Genomic DNA, 18857 nt, shown 5'->3' on the forward strand with positions numbered 1-18857 from the left:
CGGCCAGGCCAGTACCGGGGGCCGGAAGTCCAACCCGCGCTGGGAGCCAGCTTCGCGTGGGCGTGGTCAGAGCCGCCTCAGTCCCGGGACCCGAGTGCGGCGCGACGGGCCCTAAAAGCTGTGCGCGTTGTTTCCGCCAAGACTTATGTGAGCTGTCGGGATGTGGCTCTCCCTGGTGCTGCTGTTGGTGCTGCTGCTGCTCGCGGGCATCCGCCGTGTCTACTTGGGGCTGTTCGCCGGGCGCTCCCCGAACCCCTTCTCGCAGGACGTCAAGCGGCCGCCCGCGCCCCTGGTGACCGACAAGGAGGCCAGGAAAAGGGTCCTTAAGCAAGGTCAGCCGGACCAGGGGTCCGCGCTGCGCTCGGCGGCCTCGCGACCTGGGCTGGCCTCAGTTTCCCCGTGATCAAGTACCGGGAGGCTTCCTTGGAGTGGGGCCCGTTTTCGTGGGTGCGCGGTGATGACTTTGCCCTTGCAAGCCCGGAAGCTGCTGCCCGAGGGCTTGTCCTTATCTTGGCACTGCCTAGGGCTTGTCATGGCCGGCGATGCCTTGCATCCTTTCCCCGATTTGGCTCTCTGACCCTAGCTTTACCTGTGCGGGCTCGCACAGAAAACTCTCCCCATTGCAAGAGGAAATGGCTTTTGCAGGACAAGGAATTGGACGGGGTAGGCATGGCCCAGCTTATAGAACTGAGTCTGGATTCTGAACTTGGGGAGAGGCTCAACAGGGTTTCTAAGCCTTGAGCCCACTGCTCTAGTCCACCAGCACCTGCATTCGATGTGAAACTCAAGTGGGGAATACCTGCAAGGTTAGAGAGAGTTTCCATGGAAAAAATAAGCAAAAAACAAAACGAACAAAAAACCCTCAAAATATTGTTTGATCTCCAGCGGTGCTCTTGCTTATAGATTTTTTTTCCCCTCTGTGACCAAACTTGCTAGTCAGACAATACTTTTTGTCTTTCTTTCTTTTGTGTGTGTGTGTATGTGCGTGTGTGTGGGAGGGTTGTAGGATTGAATTTAGGCTTTACATGCTAGGCAACTGCTCTACTACTGAGCTACATACCCAGCCCTTTGTACTTTATATGGCCTGGAACTTGTGATCCTTCTGCTTCAACCTCTTGATTAGCTGTGATTACAGTTGTGCATTGCTGTGCCTGGCACTAGGCACGATTTTTAGGTTAGATGTATATGCAAGTGCCCATTAGCACAAATTGTTCCTCTTAAGGTGTTCCCCTCTCCTTCCCAGTGTAGGGGGTGGTGCTGTGATTTCTCAGAGCAGTAGGCTCTGGGCAGCTGTGTCCTGCTGAGCTTCTGAATCAGGAGCTGGAAGAACCACATGCACGCCAGCTGCTCTGGTGGCATTTGCAGACCCTACATCATCCGAAGAAACCCAGCTTGTGAATGGCTGGTTCCTGGAGCTGCCAGCCTGCCCTCTAGCATTCTCCCCATCCCCCACTCCATTTTCTTTCTTTCCTGGCTCTTGCTTCCTCAGAAGTGTCTACACTGAGGTGTATTCACCTGTTATCCTCTTTCTCTTTTTGTTTCTTTAGTTAACTGATTTCTATTTTCTTTCAAAGTTGTAAAAATCCACAGGTATGTAGTGGTTGTGGTTAAATTAATTCAGACAATGCAAATCGCTGGCTGGTTATGAGTATTCCTAGGTGAATTTAGAAACCTTAGTCAACAGCAACATATTAAATCGCTCTAAGTTTTCTTGCAGTACAGGCTAGAGGAGTCTTCTTTGGTTTCTCTGTCTTTGCCATTTTCCTGCCCCTACCTGAGAAGCCCACCCTCTTCCTCCTCCCTTCTGCTGCAGTTTTCTCAGCAAGTCAAGTGCCAGAGAACCTGGATGTGGTGGTGATTGGCAGTGGCATTGGGGGCCTGGCTGCAGCTGCGATTCTGGCGAAAGCTGGCAAGCGAGTCCTGGTCTTGGAGCAGCACACCAAGGCAGGGGGCTGTTGTCATACCTTTGGCAAAAATGGCCTTGAGTTTGACACAGGTGAGGCTTGTGTGGAACAGGGCTGGGATCAGTGCTTGGGGGACACATTTCTCTGTCCTGCAGGTGCCATCTTCTTTCTGAGCACCACTTTCCTTGTCTTCAGCCATACCGTCTGATGTGGTGGGTCTGCTCTGCCACCTCTCTGCAGGAAGGAGGAGCAGTGGTTCTGGTCCACCTTTTCCCCTTCACTTTCTCATCCCCTTCCCAAGCCTTAGTCCCATTATCCCTGAGCCACCTTGTCTTTCCACCTCCCAACAGGGATCCATTATATTGGGCACATGGAGGAGGGCACCTTTGGCCGCTTTATCTTGGACCAGATTACTGAAGGGCAGCTGGACTGGGCTTCTCTGTCCTCGCCTTTTGACACAGTGATACTAGACATGCCCAGTGGCCGAAAGGAGTTCCCCATGTACAGCGGGAAGAAAGCATACATTGAAGGCCTCAAGGAGAAGTTTCCCCAGGAAAAAGATGTCATCGACAAGTACATAAAGCTGGTGAAGGTAACTTGGACTTGCTCAGAACCCAGTTCATTCCCAAGACTGATTTTCCTCATTAGTGGAGTACCTGAGCAGGGGAGTGGCTGGAGTGGGTGGCCCCAAAGGCCAGGAGGAGAGCTTGTGGATGCCACTCCCACTCTGGCCTCTGGAGGGCACTTTGCTCTCCTGGCTATGCTGCCTTGCGGGTGATAGATCTCTACTCCTTTTTATTTCTTCTAAGACCAGATGGGATTTCTGAAAAGGAATTTGACTGGGAAATTTATAAGCAGAAAAGCCTCATCTGAGTGTGCAGGAAGGGAATATTTAGAGTACAGAGTCCCCCCACCCAATTCAGGCTGGATGCAGTGGTGCATACTTATAACCCCAGCTATGGTGCTGGGGGACAGAGACAGGAGGATCCCCTGTTCAAGATCAGCCTGGGCAACTTAGCAAGACCTGTCATTTGTTTATTTATATATATATTTATTTATACATACATAAATATGGGCAGAGTTACCCTACTACTGAGCTACATCCCCAGCCCTTTTTATTTTTTATTTTGAGTCCGGGTCTTGCTAAGTTTACCAGGCTGGCCTCAAACTTGCAGTCCTCTGGCCTAAACCTCTAGAATTGCAGTGATTACAGGCATGTGCCTCATTGAGATCTTGTCTCAAAATGGAAAAGCCCTGGGGTGTAGCTCAGTGATAGAGCATCTCTGGGTTCAATCCTTAGCACTGCAAACACATAAAAAACAAATAAAATTAAAGACTTGAAGCAGGGCATGATAGTACATGCCTGTAATCCCAGTGGCTAGGGAGACCACCGAGGCAGGAGGATCACTAGTTCAAAGCCAGCCTCAGCAAAAGTGAGGTGCTAAGCAACTCAGTGAGACCCTGACTCTAAGTAAAATATAAAATAGGGCTGAGGATATGGTTCAGTAGTTTAGTGTCCCTGTGTTCAATTCCTGCTACCAAAAATAAATATTTTTAAAGTAAATTAAAACTAAAGTCCAAATTCAGCAATGTTCAACGAAGGGTAAGTGTTGCTGGCCCTCAGCTGGTGCAAGCTATTGGAAGGGACGGTGTGTCAGCTGTCCCAGAGCTAGGCCTGTTCCCACACTTGTCTTCTTTCCCAGGTGGTAGCCGATGGAGCCATTCACGCCATCTTGCTGAAGTTCCTCCCACTGCGCGTGGCTCAGCTCCTCAGCAAGTGTGGGCTGCTGACTTGGTTCTCTCCATTCCTGCATGCGTCCACCCAGAGCCTGGCTGAGGTCCTGCAGCAGCTGGGGGCCTCCCCTGAGCTCCAGGCCGTGCTCAGCTACATTTTCCCCACCTATGGTGCGTGCTGGCTGCAGACTGTGCTGTTCCTGGACAAGAGGCTCCTGCCTTCTGGTCTCTGTCTTCTTTCTGAACCTGCCTGGCTGACAAATGGATCAGAATGGCCTGGCCCTCTGCAGCTTGTGCCGCTGTGCAAGTCCCCTTCAACCATTCCCTGGGTGATTTTTCTGTTAGCCAACACCAGGCTCCTGGTGTTGGTGACATGCTAGTTTGCAGGCAGTACCTTCTTACTGGCCCCTAGGTTGTAAGGCTCCTGGTGGGATGGAGATGGCTCCTGCGGTGGCCCTAGCCCCTAGGAGCCTTGGGTCCTGTGATGGACTCTGGTGGTGTGTTGCTCCTTTCTGAGTGGTCCTGGTACCTGTTCATAACCCTCCTCCCCTCTTCCTGCAGGTGTGACCCCCAGCCGTACCACCTTTTCCATGCATGCTCTGCTGGTCAACCACTACCTACAGGGGGCCTTTTATCCCCGAGGGGGTTCCAGTGAAATCACCTTTCATATCATCCCTGTGATTAAGCAAGCCGGGGGCGCTGTCCTCACAAAGGCCACTGTGCAGACTGTGTTGTTGGACTCAGCTGGGAAAGCCTGTGGTGAGAGCTGTTGCTGTGGGCTCCGGGGTCCCCGAGGGCAGAAGGCACAGAGGAACCCACCTTCTGCAGGCTGAGGGGCCAGGTGTGCTGCAGAGCGTGGCGGGTAGCAGAGTGATGAGTCTGGCATGGAAAGGGCCACGTGGGCTCCAAAGAGCCATTCTGAATTATTTATTTGATAGATAAAAATATTTATCCAGTGTTCTGTGATCACCTTCTTGATTGTAGGGGCTGTCGTTTTCTCTTGGTGGTACTGGGGACTGAGCCCAGGGCTTTGCACCTGCTATGCAAGTGCTCTACTCTGAGCTATGTCCTTAGCCCAAGGCTGTATCTTCTTTATGGTTTTTTTTTTTTTTTTTGAGTCGAGATCTCACAGTGTTGCCTTTAGTAGGCTCAAACTTGCTGTCCAGTAGCCAGGACAGCAGTTGTCTGTCTTCACATCTTCAGAACCTGCTGGGTGACTGATGGTGGGCTGCTGAGCCGCGGGTGTCAGGGTGTTGGCTGTGGGCCTAGTTCTACATAGTAGCCAAGTGAGAGGCAGAGATGGGGCTGGACACGGAGGGACCAGATCACAAGGCTCAGAGGAGGTGTCAGTGGGGAGTATTTAGGGCACTTGCCTCCAGCAGCAGTGAAGGGGCCTGGCCTCAGGAAAGCTAATCTGCCGTGTGGAGGGAGCCAGGCGGGTCAGCATAGAAGCGACTGTGGCAGAGGTGGAATGCTTGTGGTCACCTCCCTGCCTGGCCCTCAGCAGGCTGGACTCCCAGGTCTGAGGAGATGGAGTGTAGGCCAGACCTGTCGAGGTCTCCTCCTGGAGCTCACAGAGCTTCAGCCAAGCTCCTGTGCTGCAGGTGTGCGTGTGAAGAAGGGACAAGAGCTGGTGGACATCTACTGCCCCACTGTGGTCTCCAACGCAGGCCTGTTCAACACCTATGAGCACCTACTGCCGGAGAGCGCCCGCTGTCTGTCAGGTACGGCTGCTCTGCTGCTCCAGGCTCTGGCCTGGACATGCTCAGCCTGGTGACCCCCCTCTCTGTCTCAGCAGGTAAGAACTCTGAGCTGTAGCATCATCCCCATGTTTGTGGCTGAGGAGGTGGAGGCCCTGACAGGGGACTGACCCCCTCCCTCTGCTGCCCAGCCGAGTGCCAGAGCCGTGAGGAGCCTGGTCTCAAAGAGCCAAGCTCTGGGCACTCCCTGCAGGGATGGGATGTGTGGAGTACTGAGATGAGAAGTCACGTCAGGACAGCATGTGACTTGCAGCTTGGTGTGACATAGGGAATGGAGGTTGCTGGCCAGAGGGGACAAGTCACTCAGGAGGGATGACAAAGGCCCCTCTCTGGCAGGGGCAAGAGGTGGGAAGGACAGAGCGGCCCTGACTGGCTGGGATGGAGTTCATGGTGGTGGGGAGGGGGCTGTCCACTCTAGGGTTGTGCTAGGGAGGCTGAGCAGTGGTTTGGCAGAACAGTGTGGTCCTGGGTTTCCTGGGTAGGCAGCGGGGGTGATAGCTGTACTGTTTCTAAGAGTTAAAGTGGCGTGCAGCTTTCTGTCACTGTGATAAAATACCTGAGGTGATCAATTTAAAAAGAGAAAAGGATCTGCTTTGCCTCATGGTTTCCAAGGCTTCAGTCTGTGTCAGTTGGCCCAGTTGTTTTAGGCCTGTGGTGGCACAGGATGTCACACTGTGGGGTGTGTAGAGGGGAGACCTGTCCACCTCATGGCTGCCAGGAACCAGAGAGAGAGAGAAGGCCTGGCATGGTGGTGCACACCTGCAATCCTAGCAACTTGGGAGGTGAGGCAGGAGGATGGGAAGTTTGAGGCCAGCCTCAGCAATTTAGCAAGGCCCTAAGTGACCCTGTCTCAAAACAAAATATAAAAAGGGCTGTGGAAGGGCTGGGGCTGTGGCTCAGTGGCAGAGAGCTTGCCTAGCATGTGTGAGGCACTGGGTTCGATTCTCAGCACCACTAAAATAAAATGAATAAAATAAAGTCTGTCAACATCTAAAATAATAATAATATAAAAAAGGGGGGCTGTGGATATATCCCAGTGATTAAACACTCCTGGCTGGGTTCAATCCTTAGTACCAGAAAAACAAAAACAGTGGGAAAGGGGCTGGAGTCCCATGTATGCTTCAAAGACACCCAGTGACCTAACTCCCTCCCCCTGGGCCCACCTCCTCAAGGCTGAGCCACCTCCCAGTAGCACCACAGACTCGTGACCAAGCCTTAGGGGATACTTATCAAAACCACAGTAGCTGGGCATGTGAACCCAGTGGCTCTGTAGGCTGAGGCAGGAGGATAGCAGGTGAAAGCCAGCCTCAGCAATTTAGCAAGGCCCTAAGCAACCTAGTGTGACCCTGTCTCAAAAAAAAAAAAAAAAAAAAAAAGTGCCAGGGATGTGGCTGAGCACCCTTGGGTCCTAAAAACCGCCACCCACAACAGATGGGTGTCACCAAGCTGGTATCTGCTGACAGTTGTGTCTCAGGATGAATTGAGTGGGGCATGATAGGGACTGCCCAGGGCAGGGCAGCGGGGCCTGGCCTGGTTCTACAGACTGGCCTTGCCTCCTCCTCTTTTAGGACTCTGCCCTGACAGGCCCCAGGTCCCCCTGCTCCTCTCCAGGCCGCCAGCCCCATAGCAGGTCTTGCCCGGCACGTATCCTAGCCCTGAACAGTCCAGGGCACACCAGCTGGCTTGGGCACTCGGCCTCTTGGGTGCAGGGTCAGAGACTGCCCCAAATGAACCCAGTTGCCTGCTCTAGGAGCTGGGTGGTGCTCCTTCTTCCCAGCTCTTTGGGGTGGGGATTTTTTGCCTTTCAGATGGGAGCCAGATATCTGGTGGCCTCTGGGGTAGGCGGGGCCAGCTAGACCAGGAGTGGAATTGCTGGACCTGGCAGCGGATCCTTCAGAGATGGGAGGCCTTTCTTCCACCTACAGAGGCCAGGAGACACTGGAGTGGTCCAGAGGGAAGGGTCTGGCTCCTCAGCCTCTTCCTTCCAGCTGGGGAGAGAGGCTATTCTGAGGGGTCTCTGGAGACAGGGGCTCTCCTCCATGCCTGCCTATACCCAACCTGGATATAGGACCTAGGTGACTGCAGCTGTGGAAGCCCACGTTCTATGTCTCCTATGCGCCCCCAGAACTGGGTGTTCTGCCATGGCTGTCAATAGCGCCTCACTCTGTGTCCCCGTCCTCAGCACATGGTTCCTCCAGGAAAGCCTCTTCCCAGCAAATGGGCCTCCTGTCACTGCTGTGTGCCAGGGCTGGCTCCGCAGGGCCCAGTACATGTTAGGGCATCAGCCAATCCTTGTTCATGGAGGAGGCAGAGCAGCAGTGGTTGAGCTCTCACACAGCTACTGGAGACGGGTCTGAAGGTATTGGATAAGAATTGTGGGTATATTTTCTTAAAACTGGTCTGGGATCATCTGTTGAGAGGGGAAGCCCAGTGGCTTAGGTCTGGGGTGCCTTGCAGTTGAATGCTGAGCTAATGCTGTTTGACTTCCAATCACATGCACGGCCTGTCATCTCGAGGCCTAGTGACAGAGCACATGGGGACTACCACTGTTTTCATTAGATTGCTGTGTTACATACTGACAGTAAGGCTGTGACAAACTACTGTTTGTGTAGTCTTTGTAAGTTGTCATCTCCTCCTCACTTAGACTGAAGGGGTGATGGAGCAGTCAGATCCACTGTCCTGCAGGTGCTGCAAACCAGTGGCAGCCAAGGGCTGGGCTCAACTGGGCAGAGCTGGAGCCTGAGGCCGTGTGGGACACAGGCAGGGGCAGGTGAGCAGGCAGAAAGGCCTGGACCCTCTCCTCGCTGGCAGCTGAGGAATGGGCTGCAGATGTCTGGAGCGGGGAGTGCCTGTGTCTGTCCACAGTTCCACCTGCTCTGTCCGGCAGGTGTGCAGCAACAGCTGCAGATGGTGCGGCCAGGCCTGAGCATGTTCTCTGTCTTCATCTGCCTGCGCGGGACCAAGGAGGAGTTGGGTCTGCAGTCCACCAACTACTATGTTTATTTCGACATCAACATGGATAAGGCGTAAGCATGTCCATGTGGGCATAGGGTCAGCTGGGCCGTCAACCCATGGGGACCCTGTGTGCAGTGGGGGAACAGGTGTTGGCTGGGCTGTCAACCCATTGGGGCTTCCTGCCTGGACACTAGGATGAGCAGTCAGTAGGCCATTCCAGCGTGCTCCTGGAAGGTTCACATGGCAATGTGCCTAGCCTCATCTCCAAGGAGGTCCTGAGGACGAGTGGAGGCTTTGAGGCGAGGCCTGGCATTGCAGCCACACTCCTCTCCCCACAGGATGGAGCGCTACATCTCCATGACCAGGGAGAAGGCTGTGGAACACATACCCCTCTACTTTGTTGCTTCCCCTTCAAGCAAGGACCCGACCTGGTCAGGCCGCTTCCCAGGTAGGTCCATATTGTGAAGCTGCCTGGGTCAGTGGTGGGTGGGACTGCACAGCAGTAACCCCGCCCTGCGTCCCTAGACCGATCCACGCTGACTGTGCTGATACCCACCGCCTACGAGTGGTTTGAGGAGTGGCAGGAGGAGCCGCAAGGGAAGCGAAGCCATGATTATGAGACCCTCAAAAGCTCCTTTGTTGAAGCCTCCATATCCATGATCCTCAGACTATTCCCACAGCTGGAGGGGAAGGTAGGGTGAGCATGCAGGTGGGGACCCCGCGTACAGGAGGTAGAGCTCAGGTTGTAGGGGTTCCCACTCAAGCCCTCCCTCCTGCCTTAGGTGGAGAGCGCCGTGGGAGGGTCCCCACTGACCAATCAGTTCTTCCTGGCTGCTACCCGAGGAGCCACCTATGGGGCCGACCATGACCTGGACCGCCTGCATCCTTACGTGATGGCTACCATCAGGGCCCAGAGCCCCATCCCCAACCTCTACCTGACAGGTACACTGCCCATTCTGCCAGGATCCGTGACCTTGGGCCTCCCTGGCACCCAAAGACGAGAGCCTGGCCCTCCCTCTCCTCACGTGGTGGACACCCAGTCTGTGCTCTTGCCTCCTAGGCCAGGATATCTTCACCTGCGGGTTGATGGGGGCCCTGCAAGGGGCACTGCTGTGCAGCAGTGCCATCCTGAAGCGGAACCTATACTCAGACCTCAAGGATCTCGGCTCAAGAGTGCGGGCCCAGAAGAAGATGATGTAGTTCCTTAGGGACAACGAGTGGCCCCTGCACCTGCCCTGACCCACCTGTAATGCCTTTACTGCACTGTTAGTTCTTTGCACACAGAAAGCACTAATTGCACTGATTTCTGAACACACTTCTCCAGTGGAGCTCTTCCTTACCTCTGAGGACATGTCTTTATTCCTCAAGTGGCCAGGCTGCTGATGTGGACAGTTTGAGGCTCAGATAGGTGGTAATGCGGTAGAAAGTCGGTTGGGACTAGGATGTGGGCAAAGCCCAGGGATGACACCTGTAGCTTGCTGGTACATATCCAAGTTGTTCATCCCCCATGCTCCCCCCTTTTGATTGGGGTATCTGTATACAATGAGATGCCTTAGGGATGGGACCTAGGTCTAAACAATTAATTTTGCAGTGCTGGCGATGCAACTCAGGGCCTTGTGTATGCCAGGCAAATGCTCTGCCACTGAGCTGCACCCCAGGCCAAAAATTGCATTCATGTTTCATATATACCTTATATACAAACCAGGAGTAAATGATACTTGGAACAATTTTTTTTTTTTTGCATTTTGACTTCTTGTCACATGAGATCACAATGGCACTCAGAAAACTTTGTAAAATCCAAGAATTCTTGATGTCAGTAAGGGATGCTCAGCCAAAGGTTAAGAAAGATACCATTTTCCCTTATTACCTGAATCACCAAGGGTCTTATTTTAGTACACTTTAATACAGAATTAATAAATATAATGGTTTCATTGCTTTGATTATCTGAAATTTATTTTGGTTTCCATTCAGTGACACATTGAGATGGCATTTACAGAAGCTCATTAAAACGTACTGAAAAATATCATTACACCAAATAAGCTTTAAAAAAATAAAATTATGTGATTAAGTTACAAAGAACTGAAAATATAAAACAGTGCTAAACCATGACAACCTATTCATTGCGCAAACAAAGGGAAACAATTTCAATAGTTGATCATGTACTTATCCTGCTAGTTTATGAATTAAATGAACACCTATCAGAGTGTGAGGGCCTGGCTCTGTGGGCAGCTTGAAATACTGTGCAGCTCAGATCCAAGCCCATTACAGAGGGGTTTCCAAGTTGGAATACTTAGAATCCACATCTGACTTGGGGAACCCCGGAGGTGAGTCACTCTCGGCTCTGGGTGTCTGGCAAAGTGAAGCCTCAACATCTCTTTCCAACATTCCTGCTTAAGCAAGGCAATGCCAAGTGCAGGCTTCCTGGCAAGGGCTTTCAGAACAGCCTGGGTAAGCACAGGGCTGGTGTGTGCACGCCCGTGTGCCCAACTGGTGCATCATGTGATGGGAACAGGGACTAGAGAAGAAGATGAGCATCACCATTGGGAATTTTGGAGGCAGAATTCTATCACCAAATGTTGAAAAGACAGGGAAAAACATGTCAGTATGTGCAGCTAAGTGTCAGGTCTTTCTGAGTTGCCTCAGCCTTTCCAGAGAGCTGGGTCTTCAATGCCTGAGGACTCTAGACAGTCCAGTCCCTAATGTATAGCATTATCCACAACTGAAGCCCCTTCCTCCTAACAGCAGAGGAAGCCCACCGCCATCTCCACAGGGGGCCTCTTGTGGCTCCACCCCAGCCCCTGGCTTGAGACCCCTCAATAGGTCATCCCCATCCACACCAGCTCGGGAAAACATGCTTCCAATATATTCCATCTGCAAAAAGACAGCCATCCTGAAAAGGGGTGAAACTTAAGACCCAACCCACGTTTTCCCATGTCTGACTGCCCTGCCCTGTGTGGTTGCCTCTTTCAGTTCCACCCTGATCTCTATGATCTAGAAAGACGGCCCTTGACACTGTTGCTTTTGCCTAGCACAGTGATATTCCCGGGGACTTGGGTAGTTCAGTTACTTCTTGCAGAAATGTTTCCTTTCATCTTGACACCTGTTTTTGACAGATGAGGGCTCACACAACTTTCTGGCTACTGATGGCAGTGACCTTGACATGTTGGCTTTTGAAGAGTACAGCAGGAAGAAAGGTAGTTTTGTGAAGCAGAAGGTTAGCAGCAAACGGACATCTAAGTACTGTTGTGGAGTCCACATAGCTTCACCTTTTGAGCATGAGAAGAATTTTTTACTCTGAAAGAATACCAAGGAGCAGTGGGATTTGATTGGTAGGTTTTAGAAAGGGAGAAAACCTTACCAAATAACAAAGATGGGAAGTTGGGATATGCGGACACACTAAGAATAAAGGCACAGAGGCATAGGCGGGAGCTTTGGTCTGTGTGAGAGGTGGAGAGAGGAAGGTGTCAGCATGCACAGTCCTCGTCACCCATGTACAACCTGACCCTCTAAGCCACAAGAGGTCCAGACAGAAACTTCAGACCAGGCCAGAACCCTGGAGATGAGTGTTTCCAGTACTGATCTTTCTAAGATAGACAGATCCAATTGTGGAGGTCCATGGGAAAAAAAAAAAATCAGCAGAGAAGTGAAATGGGTGGATGTGTGGATGGAGGAACAAGGAAAATGGAAAGAAATCAACTAGAAATTTAAAAGACAAGAAGCAAGAAAAATCAAGTTTGTGATGTGGAGTTCATGTGATTAAAGACACTGGGCAGTTGGAGGGCAGCTCAGTGGGGATAAGAGAGGAATCCAGCTCCAGTGACACACACACAAACACACAGCTGGGTCAAGGATAAGGAGAGACGAAGTAAAGGTGAATTCTGAAAGACTTTCACAGAGACTTGGCTCTGCAGGTCCGCATCCCCAACAGCACAGGATATGGCAAAGGATGATGTCAGACATCAAGAAAGGGGAATGTCACCATGCCTGTCAGCAGCATCCGACCATCAAGAACAGGACTGAGCTCCAAGAATGAGTCACTGGATCTAGTGGCCCAACAGCAGTAGGACAGGGACTAACATGGGTTTGTGAAGGTCACCAAGGACTAGCGGCAGGAGGAAGGAAGCTCAGAGGAAGCCTCATGTAGATGGCACAAGCCGACCATGAGAGGGAGGGGAAGCAAAGGGAAAGGGGCCAGCAGGGCACACCCAACCAGGGTCTCAAGGACACGCAGGAGCCTGACTCCCCAAGCTGGACAAGGTGACACAGGACCTGCACACAAGCAGCAACACGCAGGAGAGTGCTCCTGCTCATCTCACAAACTCGCTGCCTGCCCAGAAGGGACCCTCTACTCCTGGCACACTGAGGCAGCAGGGGAAGGTACCACCATCAGGAAGGCCACTGGCTGGCCTGTCACAGCACAGGACCCACTGCACCTCCCTCCTCACACGGTCTTTGTGTGACCCTGAGAGCAGAGATCCAACCCTCCTCAGGCTCCTGGTAACAGCATAGCAAGACTAGAGAGGACTGGAATAAAAATCCAAATAGCAGCACCATTCAGGATACTCCTCCGCTACCCCAGGGAACCCACTGGATTCCTGACACGGGGCGCAGGGAGAACTGTGCCAGCTGCCCTTGGTATCTTAGCAAAGAGATAAAAGTAATGGTCAGAGTGAAGTTTGTTTATGAATATAAACCTATTTTGTCTATTTTAGGCAACAAAGGCAAAACAGAGTTGGTGGGAAACTTGCTCCACAAAAGTCCTTTGAAAAAAGTGTAGATGAAACCCTCCTACGTTTCAGAGCATTAAGCATGGACTGCTCTTTTCAAAAAGCTCCTATTGAGTGTGACTGAATCAAAGAACGTCCTGTTTCAATAATAACTATTGAAAAATGATGGGAAAGTGGCTTTACTTCCAGAAACCCCAAGTTCAGCTTTGTGCTCAGTACATCCAAATATAATCAATCACTGTCTCCAATAATATAAAGTACGAGAAATGTGAGGGAGCTCATGTTAGATAGGTTAGACTCGCAGGCAATGAAGCACTTCTTTAATTTGCTGTTTTGGTTTGCTGCTAAAGCCTTTGAAGAGAATTATGTGCCCTTTGCCCATCAGCATCTCACCATCTTCTACCAGGGGACATCCCCTCAAGGAGGCTTAGTAGGAAAGCCCTCCACTTGCAGAATTTCATAAGTCTGCAAAGATGAACAGCGCAGAGGGCGGTACCACGGCCAAGGCCCAACTTTACCACACAGCCCACGAAGGGTGGTGGCAATGCAGCCTGCAGGCCAGGCTTCCCTCTGGTCCCAGCCACATTCCCACATGCTCCCCCCACTCACACTCCGAGGAAAGGATGATGGAACATGACAGCATGAAGGGAACACAGAAGGACACACCCTGGGGAGCGTCTCAAGTCACAGTGCTTTTCTCCTCATTTCTCTTGATTCAGAAACAAATCAGCAGGGAAGACAAGGGCATGGCGGGCAGAAATCAGAGCTGAAACAGAGCAACACATTCCATGTTCACCATTTCCAAGGGGATTATCCTATCAGTAAGATTTATAGGGGCTTCAGTTCAGGGAATAATTCACAATTAACCAGGACAAACTGATTCAGTACCATACAAATAAAAACTAATTAAGATAAGGGCACATCAAATGAGTCACATTAATGCGTCTTTTTTTTTTTTTTTTTTTTTGGTATTGGGGATTGAATCCAGGTGGGCTTGCTCACTGAGCCATGTCCCCAGCCCTTTCTTAATTTTTAATCAAAAAAAAAAACAAACAACTTTTTCGACAGCTATTAAGTTGCTGAAGGCTTTGTTAAGTTGATGAGGCTGGCCTTAAACTTGTGATCTGTCTCAGCCTCCTGAGTTGCTGGGATTACAGGTGTGCATTATTGCACTGGGCTACACTGATGAGTTTTAAAGTCAATTTGAAATAAAACATCAACTAGAAAGACAGGAGCTGGGGATGTGGCTCAAGAGGTAGCGCGCTCGCCTGGCATGCGTGTGGCCCGGGTTCGAACCTCAGTACCACATACAAACAAAAATGTTGTGTCTGCCAATAACTGAAAAATAAATATTAAAAATTAAAAAAAAAATCTAGAAAGACACACACTCGAGGAAGGGAATCTGGAAACCCTGGCTTCTGCTTACACTCTTCTGTATTCTGAATTATTCGTGTGTATTTTTATGTGTTTGCTCTGGTACTAGGGATGGAACACAGGAGTGCTTTACCACTGAGCTATATCCCCAGGCTTTTTTCTTTTTCTTTTTTTTAATATTTATTTTTTTAGTTTTAGGTAGACAACAATATCTTTATTATTTATTTTTTAAATTTTTATGTGGTGCCAAGGCTAGAACCCAGTGCCTCATGCATGCTAGGTGAGCACTCTACCACTGAGCCATAACCTTAGCCCCTCCCCAGCCATTTTTAAAATTTTTTATTTTTGATATAGGGTCTTGCTAAGTGACTGAGGTTGGCCTCAAACTTGTGATTCGCCTGCCTCAGTCTCCTGAGTTGCTGGGATAATAGGTCCTCCGCCATGGTTCCCGAGATTTTATATATATATATTTTTATTTACTTTAGTTCTAGGTGGACACAATATCTTTATTTTAAAGATGTTACCACTTGAGGCACATCCCCAGCCCCCCGGCTATATTTTTTCCAACCAGAAGAGTTACAAGAAGGAGGAAAAATTCTTATACCAAACATCAGGGAAAGCAGTAGGCCAGAGCTAAGGTGAAGCTGACCCAAGATGCTATCTGGCAAAGACCTTCTGAGCCAAGTGGCTTATTCTGTAATGGGTACAAAGAGTATGAGAGAACTGTGCTCCCTGGGAACACTGTGGAGCTGGGCCAAGCCTCCTCTGCCAGTGCCCTCCATGATGCTGAACACAAAGGGCAGGAAGAGCGCACACTGGCCTCCGGCTCAGGCAGGCTGCCTCTGGAGCACTTGGTTAGCTCATATACTATGGGATAGAGGAGGATCGTTCTCCTGGCAGAGGCAGACAACTGTTCTCAGGAAGTTCAGCCCAGTGCTGAACGTGGGGCTATGCCAGAGATTTGGAGGCCTATGTGCTTCTGGGCTCATTTGTTTTCAAGATGTGTAGTCTAGTACTTGCCACCCAAAGTGTGGCTCCAGCAGCATTTGGTGTCCCCTAAGAACATCCCAGAAATATCAAAAGTTAGGTTCTACCCTATACCTAGTGAATAGGTTTTGCTTTTTAATCACAATCCCAACATGAGTCTTACACCTGCTGAAAGTGTGAAGAGCTGGTATAGTGTGCCAAGCTCAAGCTGGGAGTCTAGGGAGCTGCCTTCAGTCCTGATGTCACCACTATCTTAGAGTGAATGTTTCTGGACAAGTTAGCTCTCTTCATATGTCAAAGGAAGGAACTGCTGTGGAGGACAGCAAGGCTTCTTCCTGCTCTGACTTTGCAAACAGTACATGGATGGTTCTAGACTATGGTCTATAAAGGTTGGGGGAATGGCAGTAGTACCCTCAGAATCAGCCGTCGCCATTGCTGAGCCCCCTCAGGTTGTATATTCTTTCCATAGAGCTGGCTCCTCATTCCTTACCTTTAGGTTCAAACGTTGGTAGTCACTAGCCTTTGGCCGCCGAGTTACTTTGGATCTTTTTCCTTCCAAAGCAAAAGCAATAATCTGGGGAAAGAAGAGGAAAACTGATTAACAAATGGCTCTATAATAACATATTTCAGTCCCTGAAACAGAGGCAGTCACTTGGTAGTACATTTGCTAATCACTGGACTACAGAAAGAGAAGTATACCCACAAAGAGCCCCATTTAAACTACAAGATGTGGGAGTGGGGGTGGTGTTCATTGGGATGGAAACCAGCTCAGAGCCTAGTGCATGCTAGGCAAGTGCTCTATCAGGTGGGAGTGTGGCTTAGTTGGATAGTGTTTGCCTAGCATATAGCAAGAAGCTATATCTCTAGGTCCTCAAAACAAAACAAAAAACTGTTAACAGTTTAACAATGATGGAGCCTAATTACATCAGAATTCTTTATATTGCTTAACAATAAATGACAAGATGGAATAAGATTGTGCTGAGCCCAGTTGTGGGAGTTTGCAGGATGTAACGTAGGGTACTCAGTCAAAGGTCTGTCAAGCCCTGCCCTGAGAGCTCTAGGAAGATTGTTCCTTTGTTACTATTATTTCTTAAATTCTGAGAAAAAGTCTTATCAAGTTGCTAGGACAGCCTGGAACTTGCCGCAGTGACCAAATACTGACTCCTGAGTGGCTGGGATTACAGGCATGTGCTATCTCACTCAAATCTTTTTGTTTTCTTTATGAAATCATTATCAGTAATTATTTCTCATCTACAAATATCCTTTTCCACCCACATTTTGTTTCTTCAACAATCACAATCTTAACTTCACTAACACTCTCATTATGAACACTTAGATGAAGAATAAGAAACGTATATTTAAAAAAATTTTTTTTTTTGTAGTTGTTAGTGAACAGAATGCCTTTGTTTATTTTTATGTGGTGCTGAGGATCAAACCCAGTGCCTCATGAATGCTAGGCAAGCACTGTGCCACTGAGCTACAGCCCCAGTCCCAGCCCTAGCCCCAGGAATGTATATATTTTTACTAATGGTTTTCTCTCATTTTAATGCCATGCCATAGACCTGATGGCCATCATGAATTGAATTTTCTTTTGCTTTTTAATTTTTTTTGTAGTTGTAGATGGACAGAATACCTTTATTTTATTTTTATGTGGTGCTGAGGATCGAACCCAGGGCACTTGCTAGGCAAGTGCTCTGCTGCTGAGCTACAGCCCCAGCCCATGAAATGAATTTTCCAATTTGAACCAGGTTACTGAAACTATTGAAACTACCTTCTAAATTCTTAGGGTTCAATAGGATTGTTTTAAGGGACATGGGTACCACTTCACACTAAATGCTACTGAAAAAGTAAAAAATATTTATCTATAATTTTTGTAATTTCTTCTGATTATCACTGCAAAAGAGAGTCTTCACTATTGATATCAGAGTGTAGCTGAATCTATTCTTCCAGCCACCATAGATGGAAGACAGGCTAGGAAGGGAAACTAGAAATAATACATTGTCTCAGTCATGGAAAAAGGAAAAGAGCTCTTCCTCAAATACTTGGGTCCCCTGAGGCTGTCAAGCATCTAAAGTCAAGGTCATGGGAGGAGGTCTCACATTTGCTCATGTTATAATCTTGTCCTAAGTTGGCACCTAATGCAGCCAAGACTCAGGGGAAATGGGTCACATAGTTTATAAAACAAGAATAAGGAATCCTGGCAGGGTCTGAGGAAGAGTGGCAGTTTGTCTTAAAATCCCCAGTACTCATATGCAGATACGCCATGGATACCTGCCCTGCACCAGAAAGTCCCCTCTCTGAGGCAGCACCTGGCTTACCTTCCGCTTATTGTGATAGGCAATATAGAGGACTGCGACGAGAATGGCCGCAGTGACCAAATACGCAAAGAAGTGGCTGCTCTCTGCGCTGGCACCGCCAGGATTGTCCTTATAAAGGTCATTCTTGTCACTATTCATGGAATCCAAAAGTGTCCCTTCACGGTTCTCACTGGAGGCAGGGCCGGACATCTTTTTCTCCTCTCCAGTTGGTGAGCCCTCTTCAGGTCCTGTATCACCTTCTTCAGCCTCCTTGGGCTCTGCATCTTCAGCAGGCTCTAAGGACTCATCTTCTCCCTCCTGCTGGGGAGAAGAGAGGTCCGAGTCCATCGTCACTCTCTCCCCAGCTTTAGTTTTGGAAGTTTGCAGAGAGGTATGCTCTTTTCCAGGCTCCTGGGTTTTATCAGTCTTGGGTGTCTCCTGGTTATCTAAGGAGGGACTGGAGCCTCCTTTCCGGGGCCCCTGGCCGGGTTCCGACCCGTTGGCGCCTACTTTCAGGGGTCCCTGGCCCGGTTCCGACCCGCTGGGGCCTCCTTTCGGGGATTCCTGTCCAGATACCGTCCCGTTGGCGCCTGCTTTCTGGGAGACCTGCCCCTGTTCCGATCCGCTGGCGCTTCCTTTCGGGGGCCCCTGCCCCTGTTCCGACCCGCTGGCCCCGCCTAGGGTGGAAGGCGGGTTCGGAGGGGGCGGCTGGGTCTCCAGGGTTTTGTTGCCCTCCTTTCCTGCAGAAGGCCGGTCTGGAGTTCCTTGGGTCGGGACCGGGGTCAGCCTATCCGAACCTTCGGCGTTGGGACGTGGGTCAAGCGACACAGGGCCTGAAACAGAAAACCGGTAAGCCCAAGAGACAGCAGGCGGGAGAAAAGGGGCTCAGAGCCGCCTGAGACCCGGCGACGGCCGCCGGAGGCGCGGCGGCGAGCAGAGGGGTAGGGCGGGCAGGGGAGGAGCGAGCCCAGGCGGCCACTGGCCGAGGTACAGGTAGGGAGCTTGGGGCGAGGATGGGATGGGCAGGGGTCTCACCCGCCGCAGCGACATTTAGCAAGAGACACGCAACCAGGAACCACATCCTGAACAGATTGCGTTTCCGTCTTCTACTGCTCTCGC

At 50.3% G+C, this 18857-nt stretch overlaps 2 protein-coding genes across 2 annotated transcripts; one reads left to right on the forward strand and one right to left on the reverse strand.

The window, feature by feature from the left end:
- The first annotated feature begins 8 nt into the window (after nucleotides 1-8).
- On the forward strand, nucleotides 9-10303 carry Retsat (retinol saturase). The gene is made up of 11 exons (XM_076832973.2): nucleotides 9-332; nucleotides 1814-1996; nucleotides 2255-2496; nucleotides 3608-3809; nucleotides 4200-4397; nucleotides 5243-5362; nucleotides 8286-8424; nucleotides 8692-8801; nucleotides 8879-9045; nucleotides 9136-9295; nucleotides 9414-10303. The coding sequence occupies exons 1-11, from the start codon at nucleotides 161-163 to the stop codon at nucleotides 9551-9553; spliced, it is 1833 nt and encodes a 610-aa protein (XP_076689088.2). The 5' UTR covers nucleotides 9-160; the 3' UTR covers nucleotides 9554-10303.
- Nucleotides 10280-18857, reverse strand: Tgoln2 (trans-golgi network protein 2). The gene is made up of 4 exons (XM_076832982.2): nucleotides 18774-18857; nucleotides 17760-18571; nucleotides 15932-16015; nucleotides 10280-13846 (listed from the first exon to the last, which is right to left on the reverse strand). The coding sequence occupies exons 1-4, from the start codon at nucleotides 18817-18819 to the stop codon at nucleotides 13841-13843; spliced, it is 948 nt and encodes a 315-aa protein (XP_076689097.2). The 5' UTR covers nucleotides 18820-18857; the 3' UTR covers nucleotides 10280-13840.

Source organism: Callospermophilus lateralis, chromosome 14 (assembly GCF_048772815.1).
Source record: "Callospermophilus lateralis isolate mCalLat2 chromosome 14, mCalLat2.hap1, whole genome shotgun sequence".
Taxonomy (NCBI): Eukaryota; Metazoa; Chordata; class Mammalia; order Rodentia; family Sciuridae; genus Callospermophilus; species Callospermophilus lateralis.